We start from the raw sequence: 20,866 nt of genomic DNA on the forward strand, positions 1-20,866 counted from the left end.
ACAGAGTTATATCCAGAAAGCTGGGCAGCAGCTTGGAATAATGAAAAGACCTCTAGCTTGGAGGTCTGGACACTGGCTTATGTGTATGTTACTTGTGACTATATGATCTTAGATTAGTAACTTTCCCTCTCTGGGGCTTGGCTTTCTCATCTATAAAGCAATGTAGTTAGACTGCTGCTAAGTCACTTCAGTTGTGTCCGACTCTGTGTGACCCCATAGACGTCAGCCCATGAGGCTCCCCGGTCCCTGGGATTCTCCAGGCAAGAACACTGGAGTGGGTTGCCATTTCCTTCTCCAATGCAGGAAAGTGAAAAGTGAGAGTGAAGTCTCTCAGTCGTATCCGACTCTTAGCAACCCCACGGACTGTAGCCCACCAGGCTCCTTCGTTCCTGGGATTTTCCAGGCAAGAATACTGGAGTGGGTTGCCATTGGCTCTAATACCCCTTACAGCTCCAATATTGTCTGGAAGGGGAGATAAAGTCTTGGGTTAGGGGCTCTGAAATTAAGTACACTGATTGTATGATTTTGGATAAATAAAATAGCTTCAGTGATTTCATAATAAGGTAGAGATATTAGTAAGGCCCACCTCATAGAGTTTTTATGAGGATTATGAGTGGTAACACACATGAATGAAACATACTGCATAGTAATGAGGAAGTGTTCAATAGGTGTTAGCAATGATTACTATTTACTCTAAGAGGCCACGCTGGGCCTCTATTTACCACAGCAGTTTTGCACGGCAGAGCCTGATTCTGGCCACCCATGGGGTCTCTGTAGAAACCCCATGTTTTGTAAAACTTCAGAACAGTATTTAAGTATCTCTTGTAAATCAGAGGCAGTATGGTATGAGAAAGAAAGAATCAGTTAAACATGGCTTAAAAATCCCAGTTTAGTTCCTTACTTGCTATCTGGTCCTAGGCAGCTCACTTCACCTTCCCATGACTCAGATTCCTAATTTGTAAAAGTGAAGATAGTACCTGTTTTGCAGAATTGCTCTGAGGCTTGAATAAAATAATGTGTGTAAAGCATCCATGATGGTACCTGGCATGCAGCAGGTGTGTAAGAAAGTACCAGAAATTGGTAAGACCAAGTGTGTGGTTTCTGTGGCTGCTCTTAGGGTATTGAAGTCTAAAGATTCTGTGCTCTCTGCTCTTAGGTCTCCAGAGCAGTGAAGATGCCAAGTTTTATGCCCTCTCAACCAGATTTAAGCCATTCAGCAATGAGAACGAGACCTTGGTGGTTCAATTTTCCGTAAAACATAAGCAAGGCGTTGATTGTGGTGGTGGGTATGTGAAACTCTTTCCTGACACCATGAACCAGGAGGATATGCATTCAGAATTGGAGTATTACATCATGTTTGGTAAGCGCTCTGATAGCAGTCACTGTCAGCTACGTGGGGTCCTCTTTTCTTTTTTTTTTTTTTTTAGCTGTGCCTGGTCTTACTTGTGGCACAATCTTTGTTTCGAGATGCAGGTTCTTTTAGTTGCTGCATGCATGGCATTCAGTTCAGTTCAGTTGCTCAGTCTTGTCCAACTCTTTTTGACCCCATGGGCTGCAGCACGTCAGGCTTCCCTGTCACACATCACCAACTCCCCGGGTTCACTCAAACTCATGTCCATCCAGTTGGTGATGCCATCCAACCATCTCATCCTCTGTCATCCCCTTCTCCTCCTGCCTTCAATCTTGCCCAGCATCAGGGTCTTTTCCAAGAAGTCAGTTCTTCACACCAGGTGGTCAAAGTATTGGAGCTTCAGCTTCAGTATCAGTCCTTCCAATGAATATTCAGGACTGATTTCCTTTAGAATGGACTGGTTGGATCTCCTTGCAGTCCAAGGGACTTTCAAGAGTCTTCTCTAACACCACGGTTCAAAAGCATCAATTCTTCGGTGCACAGCTTTCTTTATAGTCCAACTCTCACATCCATACATGACTACTGGAAAAACCATAGCTTTGACTAGACAGACCTTTGTTGGCAAAGTAATGTCTCTGCTTTTTAATACACTGTCTGGGTTGGTCATAGCCTTTCTTCCAAGGAGCAAGCGTCTTTAATTTCATGGCTGCAGTCACCATCTGCAGTGATTTTTGGAGCCCAGGAAAATAAAGTCTGTCACTGTTTCCGTTGTTTCCCCATCTATTTGCCACGAAGTGATGGGACCAGATGCCATGATCTTAGTTTTTTGAATGTTGAGTTTTAAGCCAACTTTTTCACTCTCCTCTTTCACTTTCATTAAAGGACTCTTCAGTTCCTCTTTGCTTTCTGCCATAAGGGTGGTGTCATCTGCATATCTGAGGTTATTGATATTTCTCCTGGCAATCTTGATTCCAGCTCGTGCATCATCCATCTTTTTTTTCTTTTTCAGTTGTGGCATGCACAATCTTTAGTTGCGGCATGGTCCCCTGATCAGGCATCAAACCCTGGTCCCCCTGCATTGGGAGCCCAGAGTCTTAGACACTGGACCACCCAGGAAGTCCTGGTCCTATGAGATCTTAAAGACAGCCACTGTAGTTCTAGAAAAGGCTCAGATGGACCTGGAACAGGAAATTTCTTTTTTTAAATCTATTATATTGAAGTATAGTTAATCTACAGTGTTGTCTTAATTTCTGTTTATAGCAAAATGAATCAGATATATATACATATATATATGTATAAAATATCCAGTTATACACACACACATTCTTTTTCACATTCTTTGAAGCAGGAAGTTTCTAACGTGATAGCTCCACCTCTCTCTGCGGTAAGACTCTTCAAAGACCTGAGAAAAGCAACTCTAAACCTAAATGGTAATATAAATAGATCAAAAAGGTGGAGAGTCACATGGTATTAATAAGTGTATAGTACAAAGAGACATTCTCCATGTCTAAGAATAGGAGAAAGGGACAAGAAACTATGTAGACACCCTCAAAGGTACATATGTAACACAATAAGGCTTTGTGGTCTGAAGGAGATTCCTGCCCCCCAGGCAGAGAAAGACACAGAAGGTCAGGGAAATTGCCTTTATCCAACATCTGTGGTGCATCCAGTAAGCAACCTCAGTATACTGGGCCTCTTTGGGGCAGTCCAGCTCTTACTTAGCTCCTACCTTAGACCAGTTTCAATGTTGTTGATATTTAAAAGTAAAGAAATGAGAGCAACCAATCCCACTTCTAAATCACTGATGAAGAATGTGGATTTTACTGAATGTTTTTGCACAAATTCAGAGGAAAAGGTTAAACTACACATCATACATCACCATTTCCTTAAAATTCTCTCTAGTTATTTTTTTCTATTCCCAACGAACTCCATCTCTCTCTCTGGCCCTTCCCCAAATCCTCCTCTTCAGCTGCTTCCTCTCTGCATCACTTCCTCCTCAACTCTCCTTTTTTCTTTAGTATATGTGCTACCGAAGCAAGCACTACTCTCCTTCTTTCTTATATTTCAATGTCTTTCTTATTTTTTAATCCTTTTCTTAGGTACACCAGTACAGCATTCTGGAGCTCTAAAGTGTGTGTCTTCCACCTCTACTTTTTTCAGAATCCCCCCTTTTAACAAGGAACTTATATTTGAAGATGTACGTGGTGGTTGTAGTAGGGAAGTTGGAAATAGGTTTCTTTTAAGGTGATTTTTTTTCAAATTAATATTATTTATTTGATGCTCAAAAAACCCAACAAGTTTTTTTGGGCTATCATCATCTCCATTTTATAAATGGGAAAATAAAGGCAAGAAATTTGCCCAAGGTAAATAAGTGGAAAGTCAGATTTTGAGCCCAATTTGTCTGGCTGTAAAGTCTGGGCTTTTTCCTACTCTACCCTTTTGTATTCTCTTTGGTGGGGACACAGGCATATGAGTCATGTTTTAAAAGACAGAATGAAAGACACACTTTGAAAAAGCTGTTGATGAGGTGCCATGAAATTGCAAAAGATGGCATGACTCTGTCCAACGGGGGGCTTTTGGGAGAAGATATTAATTATTCTTTGAAGAATGGGTTAGATTTTAATAAGCAGAAAAGAAAATAGAGGACATGTAATTCAGCCATAGGAAACTGTGTATACAAAAGCTCGGGGGCATGAAATTCAAATGCAAGCAGAAAAACGATAAGACCAATGCTTTTGAACTGCAGTGTTGGAGAAGACTCTTGAGAGTCCCTTGGACTCCAAGGAGATCAGACCAGTCAATCTTAAAGGAAACCAATCCTGAATATTCATTAGAAGGACTGATCCTGAAGCTGAAGCTCCAATACTTTGGCCACCTGATGCAAAGAGCCAACTCATTAGAAAAGACCCTGACGCTGGGCAAGATTGAAGGCAGGAGGAGAAGGGGACAACAGAGGACAAGATGGTTGGATGGCATCACCAACTCGATGGACATGAGTTTGAGCAAGCTCCAGGAAATGGTGAAGGACAGAGAAGCCTGGCATGCTGCAATCCATGGTGTTGCAAAGAGTCGAACATAACTGAGCGACTGAACAACAACAACAATGTGGCTAGAGCACCCTCTGTGTGTGTGTGTGTGGGTGGGTGTGTGTGTGTCTGTTGTGTATGCAGACACATGCTTAGGATAGTCAGAGAGCAATATCATGAGAAATTAGGTTGAAAAACTAGATTAAAACCTATTCTTGGACCTTTGTCCAAGTTTTATGGGCTCAGAACCACCAACCAACAGTTTCCTCTAAAGTTTTCACAAAGCAGGAAGAGCCCCAGGCTCTGTTTCTAGTTAAGCTTGGGTTTAAATCTTGGCAATGCTACTTTTTTGCTGTTTGACCTTGTGCAAGTTGCGTAACTTTTATGGGCCACAATTTCCCCAACTAAAAGTTGCAATAGTAATACCTACTTGTGAGAATTAAATGACATGCTATGACGTGCCTGGCACAGGAGGGGCTTCCAGTTGGGTTTGGTCAGTGGGAGCCCTGGCAGAAGATCACAGGGAGGGAAGAGAGTTGTGTTCCTTGATTGAAAGTCACAGCTTCTCTCCAGGCTGCCCTCTCTACTGAACTCTTTTTTTTTCCCTGGGCTCTGAGAACCACCTCTTCTCCTCCCCACTTCAAGCCTAGGGATGGGAATAGCCCTACTGTTGCTAGCCTGGAATATAGCATTATTCCTTATATTTTCTCCATGTCTTGCTCCCACCATTTAAAATAGTCCCTTTATTAAGTTCTTCTGAAATAATCCTAAATTTGTGTGTGCTATCTATTTCCTGCTGGGACCCTGATGATTACACAGACCATGTCTGTTTTGGCCACAGAACAGGCAAACTGCCTAAAAGTGATGTAAAATCACGTATTGGGATTTAATTTCCAGGCCCTGACATCTGTGGCTTTGGCAACAACAAAGTACAAGTCATCTTTCATTATCAAGGGAAATATCATGAAAACAACAAGACCATCAAGTGTAGGGTGAGTGTGTGGGCTGGTCATTAGTCTTGGGAGAAGGGCAAGTATTTGAATATGTTATCTGATTTAATGTTTATAACACCCCTCTGAATTAAGTATTATCATCTCCATTTTGCAGATTAGAAAATAGAAAGTGGTATAAATTATAGGAGTTCAAACAGAAGAAATTGATCTGAAAGACAGGAAGTCATATAAAGTTGTATCTTGGAACAAGGGTCAGCAAGTTCCCATTCCCCACTGCTAGATACTGGAAGAGATGGGGGATGTGGGGAATGCTGAACTTAGAAATAGGTGGTGAGTTTACCTTAGGAACATCTTGGCTAGAGAGATCTAGGTTGGCTGGTGGGTAAGAGCTGGATTTCATCAGCAATTCAACAGGAAGTCACTGAATGTCAACTCTGTATTGGGCCTTGGACTGGGGATAGAGTGAGTCAGGCGTGACCTCTGTTCTCACAGAACTCAGAAGGTAGGAGTCAAACAAAGGAGAATGACTATTTAGTGTAATAGGGATCTATGAGAGCATGGAGGAGACCCCACCCCCACCTGACCTGGTGTCTTAGGAAATGCTTCTTAGAAAAGTTTTCCCCTGTGCTGAACTTTGAATGATGAGCACAAATTGGCCTTGTAAAGGAAGGTGACAATTTTTGGAAGGATTGAGCTACTAGAAGAGGTAATCATATGAGAAAAGTTAAGGAGGCTTGAGAAAGAGTAGCACTGAAGAAGTTCAGCCCAACCAGAGCACAGGGGAGAGGCAGAGACCGAGTCCAGGGCAGCCCCTAGAACCTGGGTCATTGGAAAACTTGTTGTCAGGGCAAAGTCCTTCCCTACCAGGACGGTACAGGAGCTGTACATACAGGGACTCCCTGGGATCCTGCTCAGGGTAGGCCTTGTTCTGAAACATGCAGATATAGCAGATGAGTCAGACCCGATCCTTGCTATTGAGAAGCTTAGAGTCTAGTGGGACAGACAGAAAACCAGAAAAGAAAAAAGGATGACCAGAGTTATGATGAAGGGAAGGATGGGAACTAAGGGAGACCAGAGGAGTGTGTACTTAGGAGAATGAGACCCAAAGACTCTTTTGGGTTAACCAGAGAAATAGGATGAGGAATATGATAAAGTGTGTTTGTGACTATGTGGGAGGTGGCATTCAGGAACTGAGGGTCTGTTTTAGATGGTGCATTTAATGCTTGAGGTCCAACAGGGGACTGAAATATTCCTCTTTCCCTTTCTAGATCAATAAAGACACTCACCTATACACTCTCATTATTCGCCCCAGTGCTACTTATGAGGTCAAAATTGACAATAAGCAAGTAGAAGCTGGGGATTTGGAGGACGACTGGACCTTCTTGCCTCCCAGGAAGATAAAAGACCCCTATGCCCAGAAACCAAGAAAATGGGATGAACAGCTGCAAATAGAAGATCATGAAGATAAGAAACCTGAGGTCAGAAGGTGTTTCCTAGGAAGCAACAGGGGATCTTAGCTGTGGGGATGGGCAAAGGAGGCTGGAAACAATGGAGCACAAACCGGAGACAACAGTCCCTCAAGGAGGTATCCAGCTAAATACTGGTGTCCAAAGAAGCATGGAGGGAAGAGGAAAGCACCTCACATTTGTTCAGGATCTATTGATCCTGCTAGCAGCCTCAATGAGGATACGGAAACTGACACTTAAAAATGAAGTGACTTGCCCAAGCTCACGTACATTAGAACCAACATTTGAATCTGGATATCTTTCACACCAAAGTTACTGAAATGGGAAATGTGTGGAGTATACGGACTGATTCATTATTAGTCACTGGAAAGCCAAAGTGGATACAGCTATGAATAGAACAATTCAGGGACTGTGAATCCTCTTGGGTTTCAGAATCTAGTGAGGGATGCAGGCAGGTACACAGATGCAGGTCACACTGTGTAATTAATGGTGAGAGTCAGGGAAGCCAAATCCTGTGGGAGCCATGAGTAGGTTCCTAATTCAGGTTGAGTTGGGGTGTAGGTGATGTTGGGACTCGGGTCAGACAGATATGGGTTTGTATCGGAGTACCACCATTTACTAACTATAACATCCCACCTATAAACAGACCTTGGGCAAGGAACTTAGCTGCTGTGAAATTTCACAAATAGGGTTTTTATAATACCTATATGTGAAAGTTGTTGTAAAGATTAAATGAGCTAATATACATAATTTAGTGCCTGGTACATAATAAGTTCTTAATACATGGCATTTATATATTAATCGTGTACTGAATTTCAAAGAGCAAATTCACTAGAGCAAGGGAAATTGAGTTGAAGGGAAGATATTCCAGACCCACAGCAGGTATGAAGACACATCAGTTAAGCAGAAAGTGACATGGTTATGCGAAGAACTGAAAGCTGCAGTTTAGTATTTTGGGAACATAAAGTTCAAGGTGGTGAGTGAGTGGGAGATGAGTTGGAATGGTCTGTTGGAGCCAGGTCATAGAGGGCCTCACCTGCTGGGCTGCTGCTCCTTAGGGCAGAGCAGATTCAGCTTCATGCGGACGAGATGCTCAGGGTTAAGTGAGGAGCAGCATGGCACCCAGCAACTGGAATTCATTCCCTAAGAAGAGGCCTAGAGAAGTGGGCAAGCCCCAGCTATGTGTAAGGAGACTCAATGGGCTCCAAATCCAGGAGGAAGGAGGTATGGTCAGGTAATTAAGGCAGATGATCAAGCAGTGTCTAGACCTTCAGTACCCTGGGAAAATTAGGGGCTGGGTTAGTTCCAGACCCAGCAGGCAGGCTCCAAGCAGCAAGACTAACCATAGACCCTTCCTCCTGGTGTGGACCACACACCTGATGTAGTCAGGGATGGATCTAGGCCTGGGGCAGAGGGGAGAGACACAGGCCTCTATGCTCCCTGTTTGAGTGGACCTAGAGAAGGTAGAAACTACTTAGATAGGCTGGACATATCAAGTCTATAGACCCCAGGATGAGATGCTGACTGTTAATATTTCAGAACCACAAAGCAGCTGAGAGCCCAGGAACCAGGGAACTTTATGCTGGTGAAAGACTGTGAGCCTAGTGCACTTGGTATCAAAGCATTTATTTAAGTCTGAGAAATGGTCAGTACCAAGGTGAACTGCCAGGTAGATAGAGCAGAACTTTAGAGGCTCCAGAGCAGAAGAAATATGAAAGTTAGGACAAGCTGTAACTTGGAGTTGTCTTAGGAAATAGAAGGGACCTGGGGTACAAAGGAGGACTGATACAGATCTGAGAGCATGACCTTCCAAGTGCCAGGTCACTAAAACAGGTCTTTAGGAAGAGGGACCCAGGCTAGAAGATTTGTTCTAATGATGGGGCATATGACTGTGGAAGAGAGAGGGCCAGGATAAGGAAAACTCCCAGCTTCTTTGAGCTTAAAGTTGTCAGGGTCAGAAGGATGGAGAATCTGAGGAGAGGCTGGATTGCTTAAAGGCTTTTTCTCTGCCGCATGTATTGGATTTGTTTGCAGAGTCCTGAGCTGGGCTTTCATAGGGATGAGGACAGGAGAGCAGCAGGTGCAAGGCACCAGGTCCACTTGACGTACTCAGGACCCCAGTTTCATTCTGGCCCACCCATCTGTCTTCATGGAGGAACGTTTTATTTTAGGACTGGGAAGACTTTGAATACATCCCTGACCCAGACGCCGAGAAGCCAGACGACTGGAATGAGGCAATGGATGGGGAGTGGGAAGGGCCCCTGATACCAAACGTGAAGTATAAGGTGAGTGGCGGTGCGGGGGGAAGGGAGGGGGTCTCTCCTTCCAATCAGTGTGAGAAATAAGACAAAAGAGATGGTGTAAACTTTAATTTACAGAACAGAAACACTAAGATGCTGTGGTCATCTTCCTGCTTCCCCATTGCCCCCTGCCCTGTTTCCCTCCATGAGTTTGTAGCTTCATCTGGGCCCTGTACTCACAGCTGTGTCTGGCTGGGAGCAGGTGGGCTGGTCAAGGTCGATGCTGGGAAGCAGAGGTCCAGGGAGCCCTAAGCAAGGAGTTTGTCCCAAGTGGTGGATAACAGCCAAAGGAACATGATCAAAACAGGAAATGGGTCTGGGGTCAGGGACCAGAAGTCTCAGAAGTGGTCCAGAAAGGGGAAGAGTAGGACATGAATAGCCAAACATGCTGGGGTATGGGGGCTTCTTTTTAAGGGCCAAGTCCGGAACTAAAGGAATCAACTATCAAATGGTCCAGAGATAGGACTGACTGAAGTAAGTATTGTTTTATTTGGCCCCAGTTTCCTGTGCTGCACACCACGAAGAGAATGGCCCCAAGTCCAGAGTCCTTAGATGGTGTTCCCTGTGAAGCTACGTTTCTTTTTTTTTTTTTTTTGAAGCTACGTTTCTTAACCCCATGATCAAACTTGCACAGAGAGCTGGGACCAGGCTCATAATGGGTCTCTGCCACCTTGTTCAGATCCCTCTGGGGAGAAAGGGGAACCTGGAAGGTCTTGTGAGTTAGCTCAAAGAAAAGGAAAGAAGCTCCAGGAAGCCTGCTCTGAATCCTTATGCCTAATCCACAATTGTCTTTATAAACTGATTAGTCTTTCTAATTGCATGAGAAGAATGGAAAAATACTAATGCCACGTTCACTCTTTGGTTCTTTGCTTAGGGGAAATGGAAACCTCGGATCATTGACAATTCCAAGTACCAGGGGGAGTGGATTCATCTAGAAATAGACAATCCTGAATATAAGCCTGACCCCAACATTTGCCACTATTACAACATCAGTGTCCTTGGCCTGGACCTTTGGCAGGTAAAGCTCTCTGGGCTCAGAGCCATTGAACAACAGTCCCTCTGAAGTTTGCACAAAGTGAAGAGAGCTCCAGTCTGGAAATTACAAGAACTGAATGAGTCTTATTCTTTCTAAATTTCAAACTGTTCATCTTTAAAATGGGGCTAGTTATATTTATCCTGATAATTATAACGGCTAAAATTTACCCAGTCTCTACCCTATACCAAGCTCTATTTCAGGGACTCTGCAAATGCCATTTAATTCTCACTATGAAATCCCCTGTACCTAAATGTGGAAACTGACATTCAGAAAAGTTAGCTAATTTGCCCGAAGACACATCTGGTAAGCAGAGAAGCTGGGATTTGAGTACAGGCCTTTCTGAGGCTAGATTCAGTGTTCTAATAATTTGCATTGCTAGTCTGGTCCTATATGAATCTTGGGGGGTAGTTCTGGAGATAAAAGGGAATCAGAGATGTGGTAAAACTCTGAAATGCTAAAATCCCCAGAGAGATGTTGGGGCTGATTGTCCCAGCCATGATGACAAATCTTGACCTCACCTCCCTCTTCCTGCCTCTGACTGGAAGGGAAAGAGGGGGGCTCAGAAACTCAGGCTGTCGGATTGTTTTCTTCCAACGAGACCTGTTATGATTCTTCCCCAACTTGGGAGAAAGACAGTACCTCAAGTGCATGCCCCAGAGGGAAAACTTTAGCCCAGGAGACCTCTTGGAAACTACAATCTATGTAGTATTGGAATTCCCTTGGAGAGGAAGGGAAAGTAAATATTACTATCAGCTTATTATTACCCCATGTTATATTTGAGAGAATTAAGAATCAGAAATGTCACGTGATGTGCCCAAGAGCACACAGGTAGTGCATGGGAGAGACAGGATTCAAAGACCTGTCAGCCTAAGTCCTTTACTGACTACATCCAGTGTACAATGGAGCCTCTAGAAAGTGAAGCCACTGGTTCTTGGGTGTATTCTGGAATGTTTCAGGGCCAGGGAAATCTCTGTCTCTGACCAGTGATTTCTACAGTTCAGGGCTGCTAAAGGTCTCTTGAACAGACACCCACTATTTGAAGTTTTCTTGGATTATTTATTTCAACTTTATTGGTTTCCTGATTCAGTGACGTCAGCATACAAGTGCAAGGAGGTGAGATAGGTAAATTACCAGGTACACAGTAGGGGTTCAGGAGAGACGGAAAGAAGAAAGAGCAGAGGGACATATGTTCTTCTTTCTTTGCTTTCTTATCTAAAGAATACGGATACACTCTCTACAATTTCCCATTACCTCTTTTTTTTCAGTTGTCCCTTTTTAATAATAGGAACTTTCTACATCTTATAAAAATATGTGGTCCTGTTAACATGCCTAATCTGATTATTTCCTTAAAATGCGTTGGGTTTTTTTCCCATAGAAAACATTAAGGCACACACTAAACAGTATCTATGTTCATCTACAAAATTTTAAAATTATTTAGTGCTAATTGCTCTGAGTTCTATCTTCCTCCCCCAATAGGCAAAACTTCCTATTTGAGAATTTAAACCGTGCTGAAGGAGTGTTTCTCAAACTGTCATATGCACATGAATCATTCAGATCTTAATAAAATGCAGATTCTGATCCAGCAGGTCTGGGATGAATCTTGAGAGACAACATTTCTGAAACTCCAGCAAGATCTCTTTATCTATTTTTCCTCTTGTAACACAGTTCTGCACAATGCTGACATCACCCTTGCAGGCATCCTGTTAACTTCTAGCTGGGTCTGGCACTCCGAAGTCCTACTCCACCCTACTCACTTAGCCAACCCAGCACATCCAGCTCACCACAGGGTCCCTGCATCTCACTGGAAAGCCTAGCGACTCTCAGCGTGGAAATGGGCGGCATTCGCTCACTGGCTGTACTCCAGCCTGGGTTTCCAAATGCTCTGTGAACCCATCACCCTCTGCATCAGGTCCTAGCCTAGCAAGTTTCTTAACCTTTCTACTTAGTTCCCGACCCAGCCTGCTGTCTTCCATACAAAATTCCTTTTCTTTCCTTCTTTTTTTTCCTCTTAGGCAGAAGATACTGCCGTCTTTCACTGGGACAGAGGCTCGAGGAGATGGCAGTGAACAAAGAAAACACTTTCTCTTAGTTTTGGGACTCCTTATGATCTTTGAAGGGGTAGAGCCTAGCAGTCATAATGCAGAGCACGTTGACATTCCTTAGGTCATATGGTCTGTGTCACAGCCCTATGGGGCTGGAAGGTAGGGTTTATTATCTTCATTTTATTGACCAAGAAGTGGAGGCCTTAGAGAGGTGACATGACTTGTCAAGATCTCATAGCTAGTAAGTGGCTAAATCTACACTCTTTCCATTTTATGATTCAAGCGGGACATCAAGGAAACTAGGTAACTTTCAGTGAATTAATTTTTTAGGCGTTATAGTCTCATGAAAGCCTTTCTCACAAGTTCTCTCCTGAGAAGTATGTGAAGGAAACAGGGAAGTTATATTTTCTTTCATTGTCCAGAGAAAAACATGGAGACACAGAGAGGATAGAGTAGACTGAGGTCCCTCCAGTAGTGAGGTTTAGCCAGCAGGACTGGCCCTCATGTCCTGATTCTCAGCTGGAGGCAGAGTTCAGTGTAAGGGGGCTGGAGGAAAAGGAGTACCAATGAGAACAGGGGAGATTGGAAACATTTCTTGTGGAGTAGGAAAAATGAAAGAACCAAAAAATGAGCAGTTCTCTAACCAACTCAAACAACTCCAATAACTCAAAAAAGAAAAACAAAACATCCAACTCAAAAAAGAAAAAAACAATCCCAAAGAAAAAAATCGTAAAGTTGCATAAAAAATTATTAAAATAGATTTTTCGAATTGCTCAGAGGAAATTAACAATCTCTATCCAAAGTGGCTATTTTGTCATTTATTTTTCTGCTGAAGGCAGGTTTGGTGAGATGATGTAAGCCAAATAAACTTCTTTCTTTTTTAAAAAAGCAAAATAAAACTTTTTCAAACCTTCAGAGGGAGGCTATGGGGATAACACATGCTGCAAACTTTCTCCTGGTCACACAACTGCTCTCACACAATTAATTTGCTGATTTAATTAACATAGTGCTGAAGTTTAAAAATCCAGAATGACCCTCCTGAGTTTCTTTTGAAACATATGCAGATACTTAAAAATTATGATAATAACTTACAATTTATCAAATGACTAATATAAGCACTGTTTTATGACTTATAAACACTGTATTATTTCTAATGCTCATGACAACACTGCAAGGGAGTTATTTTTAATACTTCATTTGTGAGTGAATAAATAGATGGGGAAACAATGGAAACAGTGACAGACTTTATTTTCTTGGGCTCTAAAATCACTGCAGACGGTGACTGCAGCCATGAAATTAAAAGACGCTTGCTCCTTGGAAGAAAAGCTATGACAAAGCTAGACAGCATATTAAAAAGCAGGGACATACTTTGTTGACAAAGGTCTGTCTAGTCAAAGCTATGGTTTTTCCAGTAGTCATATACGAATATGAGAGTTGGACCATAAAGAAAGTTGAGCACCAAAGAATCGATGCTTTTGAAGTGTGGTGTTGGAGAAGACTCTTGAGAGTCCCTTGGACTGCAAGGAGATCCAACCAGTCCATTCTAAAGGAAATCAGTCCTGAATACTCATTGGAAGGACTGATGCTGAAGCTGAAGCTCCAATACTTTGGCCACCTGATGTGAAGAACTGACTTCTTGGAAAAGACCCTGATGCTGGGCAAGATTGAAGGCAAGAGGAGAAGGAGATGACAGAGGATGAGATGGTTGGATGGCATCACTGACTTGATGGACATGAGTTTGAGTAAGCTCCAGGAGTCGGTGATGGACAGGGACTACAGCCTGGCATGCTGCGGTCCATGGGGTTGCAAAGAGTTGGACACGACTAAACAACTGAACTGAACTATGAGGGAATAGGCTCAGAGGAGTTGAGTAACATCCCCAAAGTCACACAGATAGTGTGTGGTTGAGCTGGTCTGACTCCATGACCTCTGCTCTTTCTATTCTATTTCTTTATCATTGATAAATGCTGAAAGTACTTTTTTCAGCTACTCCTTATGACATGTGGGATCTTAGTTCCCTGACTAGGGATCAAACCAGTGCCTTCTGCAATGGAATTTTGGGTTCTTAACCACTGGACCACCAAGGAAGTCCAATGAACACTGAAATTATTATATACCATTGACTAATTCATCTTTTTCTGTAATTGTAAATATTAAGTATATTATTTTAAGAAAATAGAGAAATATGGTAGAAACTGTGCTCACACTTCTTGTCAAACCTTTTCTTTTCCTTGTATTCTTTTAGTTTTTCTGACTATATTGAGGTTGCTGCTGCTAAGTCGCTTCTGTTATGTCCGACTCTGTGCAACCCCATAGACAGCAGCCCACCAGGCTCTGCCATTCCTGGGATTCTCCAGGCATGAACACTGGAGTGGGTTCCCATTTCCTTCTCCAATGCATGAAAGGGAAAAGTGAAAGTGAAGTCGCTCAGTCATGTCTGACTCTTTGTGACCCCATGGACTGCAGCCCACCAGGCTCCTCCATCCATGGGATTTTCCAGGCAAGAGTACTGGAGTGGGTGGCCATTGCCTTCTCCAGACTATATTGAGGAGAGAACCTTAAAAAGGCATCTGTAAGTGATAGCAGAGGTAGATGCTGTCAATCTGAACTGGGGCGAGAGCCACTGGGCAGCAATTTGGAGCCTGACAGAGTGATGGAAATTTCTTCACAACCCTCTGAAAGAGTTGTCAGAGGCTTGGGGGACATAGCATCTTGGGAAACAGTAATGTAACTTATTTCTAGAGCAGATCAGCTAAGGTGGTACAGCATTCTGGAGCTTTTCTATTCTTAATCACCATTGTATTCTCTCACTCCGCCTCAGTTATTGATTAAAATCACTGGGCTTCTGGCCTGGGAATCTACATTTTGCAAAGCTTCCAGTTGATATTTTTTAAGCTGGTTGACCTAGTTCTAATAATCCCATCATTTCTTCAACAGGTGAAATCAGGCAGCATCTTTGACAATTTCCTTCTTACAAATGATGAAGAGTTTGCAGAGGAGGTTGGAAATATGACCTGGGGAACAAGAAAAGTAAGATATTCACTCATATGGATTTCCAGATGTCTGACTCCTCAGCTGTGCACTCTTCTCTGCATTTAAAAAATCAGTCTTGTAGTCATTGTCTCATTTGCTGGTTACATGGCCCTGAGAGGCAGGGTAAAGAATTTGTATTCATTGGACACCTAAAACCTTGTACCTAACTCTATGAACATTTCCAAAAGTCTCCCCACTTAGCCCTTAAAACAACCCAGCAAGACATTAGAGTTTGTTTGTTTGTTTGTTTTTAATTTTTACGGGAGTAGCATTGCTTTACAATGTTGTGTTGGTTTCTACTGTACAGCAGAATTAATCAACTACGCATAGTCCATAGGGTCGCAAAGAGTCGGACAGGACTGAGCAACTGAACCAAACTGATACGTATACATATATTCCCCTTTTCAGATTTCCTTCTAATTTAGGTCACCACAATTCATTAAGTAGAGTTTTCTATACTACTGCAGTGTATTCTTATTAGTTGTGTGTTTCATACATAGTATCAATAGTGTATATGTGTCACAAGGCAGATATTTGTATTCCCACTTTTCAAATGTAGGAATTGAGATTCAGAGAGTATATATAAACTGTGCAAGGTCACACACAACCTTTAACTTGTTGAGTCAGAATGCACACACCTTCTGTGTCACATTCCCTGCTCACAGTATGGTGACCTTGGAGGGAGCCACCGAAGCCATTTCTGATGGACGATTTGGAGAAGGAAGCAAGGTTTGTGCTGTCTACCAGCTTCCCTGGTCTCCTAGAACTATTTTATGGGTGGAGTGATACTTGGGACAATGGCTTCTTAATGGAGCCGCCCTTCATCCAGACCTCCTGGTTCTGCAGGAAGGGCCATTGAAGCAGATTTGTGACCAATGCCTGATTACCCTAAAGGAGACTAGGCCTTAGAGCAGTAGCAAAGCACAGGCATCAAAGAGAGATTTTTGAGAGAACTTTAGTAATTAAACTTTTCAAAGAGGCAGTGATAGTCACCATAGAAAAAATAAAAGTTAGACATTTTTACACTTTTTAGTCTTTTTTTTTTTATTTTGAGGTTATCATCTAACATTGTTTTATTGAGGTAATATACATATTGGTTAAGAACATGAGTTTTAACACTAGATTGCTTAGGTTCAAATCCAGGCTCTATTACTTGCTAGCTGTAGGATCTTAGGCAAGTTATTTAACCTCTTCAGTCTCCTCATCTATAAATTGTGAATACAATAGCAATTATCTTATAAGTCCCTGGCATATAGTAAAGTGAAATTGCTCAGTTGTGTCTGACCCTTTTCGACCCCATGGACTGTAGCCTACAAGGCTCCTCTGTCCATGGAATTTTTCAGGCAAGAGTACTGGAGTGGGTTGCCATTTCTTTCTCCAGGGGATCTTCCTGACCCAGGGATCAAACCCAGGTCTCCTGCATTGCAGGCAGACACTTTACCGTCTGAGCCACCAGGGAAGCCTCTAAATGTTGCTTACTCAACAAAGCCTCTCTTGACCAAAAAGCAAAATCCCCATGAAGACAGGCATATAGTAATTGCTCAATAAATGGTACTTATTATTATTAACCTGTATATTCACTTGGCAAATATTTTGAGTACCTGTTCAAAGTACTATTGTATTTGTTGGGGATATGCCAGTGAAATAAAACAGAAAAGTTTCCACCCTCATGGGGCTTACATTCAAGGGAGACCAACAAACATACAAAGAAGTAAATATATATGATGAGATGGTGAGATAAACTACAGAGGACAAGAAAGCAAGAGAGAGGCCTGTCATCATGGGGATTTTGCTCTTTGGTCAGGAGAGGCTTTGTTGAGTAAGCAACATTTAAGTAACTTGGAGGAATAAGGAGCAAACCACACAGATACTTGGGAAGAAAAGCCTTCTGGTAGAGAGAACAGCAAATGCAAAATCCCTGAAATAGAATCATAACTTGCTTGTCCAAGAAAGAGTAAGAAGGACAATGTAACTAGAGCTGAGTGAAAGCGAGTAGTTGCCGCCACTTCTCTGAATAAAATGGGGAGCCATTTTTAGCAAAGGAGTGATATGAACTGGCTCATAGAAGAATATGTTACTCTGGCTGCTGTGTTGCAAAAGACTGTAAGAATAAGGGCAGAAGTGAGTGGTGGTGGCGAAGGCAGAGAAATGTTCAGATTCTAGATTCATTTTGAAGGCAAAATTCACAGGAATGATGGATTAGATACAAAATATGAGTGGGAGTAAAGAGGGATGGCTCCAAAGTTTTTGACTCCAGTGATTAGAAGGGTGGAGTTATTGAGATAGGGAAGAACAGGAAGGAGCATATTTGGTGTAGGAGTGGGGACAGAAACAAATAACATATTATTAAATGTTAAGTCAGATATGATGATTAGAAATCCAAATGTTAATGAGGCAACTGGATACAACCTGAATAAGATATGATAGTATATTTGGGAGTCATCATCCTACAGGTAATACTTGAAGACCCATGACTCTGGATGAAATCCCCTATGGAGAGGGTATATATAGAAGGAAGATTCAAGGATGAGCTTTGGAAAGAAAGTGAAGTCACCCAGTCTTGTCTAACTCTGCGACCCCATGGACTGTAGCCAGCCAGGCTTCTAAATCCATGGAATTTTCCAGGCAAGAATACTGGAGTCGGTTGCCATTTCCTTCTCCAGAGGATCTTCCCTACCCAGGGATCGAACCCGGGTCTCCCATATTGCAGGCAGACTCTTTACCATCTGAGCCATGAGGGAATCCTGATGAGTTTTGGAGCACCCCAGTATTTAGAGATCAGGAAGAGAAAGTGGAACCAGCGAAGAAGACAGAAAAAGTAGCCAATGAGGTAGGAAGAGAACCAGAAGACTATCCTGTAGACCAAGTGAAGAAAGCATTTTAAGGGGAAAAGGAGGGATCAATTGTATTGGATGGTCAATGAAGATGAGGACTTAGAATGGACCACTGAATTTAGTAACATGGAGTTCATTAGTGACTCTGACAAGAGCAGTTTCAGTGAAGTGGTACAGGGGAAAAAATGGGTTTGAAAAAGAATGAAAGAAGAACAACCAGAGACATAAGTATAAACTAGTGTTTTGAGGAGTTTTGTGGTTAAAAAAAAAAAAAAGGGTAGAGAGAACCAGGTGGCAGGTAAAAGGAAATGTTGGTCAAGATTTTTTGACCAATCTGCCTGCTTTTGTGTTAATGGGAATGATGAAATAAAGAGAAAAACAATATTGGAGAAAAAGAGAATTGCTAGAGCACTGTTCTTGAGACTATGAGAGTGGGTGAGATCCAGTGCTCAAGGTGCGCTGGCTTCCCATAGGAGTACAGCTATTTCATCCATAATGACAGGAAAAAAGGAATGACCGTGTAAAAAATACAGGCAGGTGGGTAGATGTGGTGGTGACAGTCCATGTAGTTGAATTCTCTGGGAAACAGACAGACACCAAGATGGTGTTAGAAATGTAGGTGACTTATTGCAGGTAATGCCTGGGGAAGATGAAGGGTACAGGGTGTAGAAATAGGCACTTCTGAAAGGGGAAAGGGAAAGGAGGGTTGGGTAGGAATTATAGCCAAATGCAGTGCAGCTCCAAGAAAACCTTGCTAGCCCGACATGGCTCCAGGGGAAAAGGAGAATGAATCAAACACAGAACTACGGTAGGCTCACCAGTTAGCACTAAGGTCTCACTTGAGTTCAGTTTTAATGAATTTAAAATGAGGAGAATCAGTTTGTTTTCATTATTTTCTCTAGTCATTCTCTCTGCTTAGGTGGAGGCATGGCAAACTGGAATTAATCAGATTTGAGGACCTGTGGCTCAGAGGTTAAAGCTCTGCCTCCAGTGCGGGAGACCTGGGTTCGATCCCTGGGTCAGGAAGATCCCCTGGAGAAGGAAATGGTAACCCACTCCAGTATTCTTCCCTGGAGAATCCCATGAACAGAGAAGCCTGGTAGGCTACAGTCCATGGGGTTGCAAAGAGTCGGACACGACTGAGCGACTTCACTTTCACTTTCCAACTAAGGGAGGGAAGGGCAAGGAAGTTGAGGATGTTTGCAAGAGAGTAATCACATAAAAATACAGAAAGGAGGATAGTGAAGGTATGAGTTGGATGAGGTCCAATGAAAAGGAAATGGTTCAATCATTGTTATAGGTCCAGGCGGGCTTAAGGAGTTGGTAGAGTTTGGTTACCTTTGGCAAGATCTGCTTTGATAAAGAATGAGGGTAGAAACAGATCAGTGAATAGAGCAGTAAGAGGGAAGTAAAAAAATAGAGACGTTAACTGTAGCAAGTGCTTTCCAGGCACAAGAAAAAGAAGGCTTGACTGAAAGAGAGAGTATGCCCCCGCAACACAATAATGAGGCAAACACAACAAGATGTCAAGCATTTCCTCCCAGTAGGATTGTCAAGGGCCCCAGCCTATAGGGCATGCCGTTTCCCAATCTAGCTTTGTCTCCCAGGACTGGCTAAAAGACTATTTGGCCCAGATTCTCCATGTTGAGGATTAAAGACCTAGAGGAGTTCCAACTCTGTCCTTTCTTTAAGGGCCCTCTGAGCAGTAAAATTTATGATAATGGCTCTAAGGATCAAGTTCTAGAACCTGGATGACCCATTAGAGATCACAGACCTTCTACTTCTGACTGCAAGTTTGTACTTGCTACAGTTCAAAAACAAATTCAAAGAGCTTCATAAAAACTATTTTACAGTGATATAGCAGAAAGAGGGTCAAACTCAGGACCATAAAACCTGATTTTTAATTCTAGTTCTACAACTCACTAACTGTATAGCTTGGGCAAGTCATTTAATCACTCTGAACCTCATAGTCCTAGAAAATGGGGCCTTGGACACTGTTGTAAGGAATAGAAAGCATGTGTATATTGTCTCACACCATGCTTGGCAGTGCTGTAGGCATTCAGTAAGTGTTTGTTGAATCTGAACCAATTTTATTTATGAACAAATTATACACACACACACACATACTTCTTTCCACTCCACACATACTAAAAATTTGTATGTAAATAAACACCATACCACAAATCTTTAAGTGTGTGGGGAGATGCCAGATGTTTCCAAAGTGACTTAAGTTTGTTTATAGCATCTGTAAATTACTATTTTGAAATTCCATACTCTAAACAAGATGTAGAGAAGCAATGGAGAGAACTGTACGAAGAACTGGAAAAAAGAAAACGGGAAGAAGAGGCCAAGAAGAAAGAGGAAAGGGAATATGACATTTGGGGAACTGAAGAAGAGGGAAGTGAAGAAGATTCTGCTGAGGAACCAGGAAATGACAGGCAGCTGAAGGAAGATGATGATGAAAGAGCATTTCTGGGTGAAAATGTAGAAGTCCGTGTTGACTGGAAGGATGAACTATAACTGGGTAAAAGGTGGTCCCCACTCAGAGGCAAATGATACTGCTTAGAAGGAAGAATGTTCAGGAGTTTTGGCAAAATCTAGGAAGCAAAATTACTTGCTCTTTTTGAACAACATTGAATTTGTATTTCTATCCCATCATCTTTGCTCTATATGTCTTTGGGAATGTCCCACCACCTTTGGGGGCTTCTATTTTCTTGTCAATGGAAAGGGAGTGATAATTCCTGTTTCATGAGGTTGTTTTAAGGATTAAATTAGTGATGTCTATAAAGTGCCTCCCCACTCCAGTACTCTTGCCTGGAAAATCC

At 42.4% G+C, this 20,866-nt stretch overlaps 1 protein-coding gene across 1 annotated transcript; it reads left to right on the top strand.

Annotated features, from left to right (window-relative positions):
• Window positions 1–1,034: 1,034 nt before the first annotated feature.
• On the top strand, window positions 1,035–20,561 carry LOC129656484 (calreticulin-like). The gene is made up of 10 exons (XM_055587118.1): window positions 1,035–1,080; window positions 1,157–1,360; window positions 3,451–3,564; window positions 5,275–5,369; window positions 6,599–6,808; window positions 8,968–9,081; window positions 9,971–10,114; window positions 15,112–15,204; window positions 19,786–19,834; window positions 20,326–20,561. Exons 1-10 carry the CDS (start codon window positions 1,035–1,037, stop codon window positions 20,559–20,561), a joined length of 1,305 nt encoding a protein of 434 aa, XP_055443093.1.
• The last annotated feature ends 305 nt before the right edge of the window (window positions 20,562–20,866 follow it).

The sequence above is a fragment of the Bubalus kerabau genome, chromosome 6, assembly GCF_029407905.1.
Source record: "Bubalus kerabau isolate K-KA32 ecotype Philippines breed swamp buffalo chromosome 6, PCC_UOA_SB_1v2, whole genome shotgun sequence".
Lineage (NCBI taxonomy): Eukaryota > Metazoa > Chordata > Mammalia > Artiodactyla > Bovidae > Bubalus > Bubalus kerabau.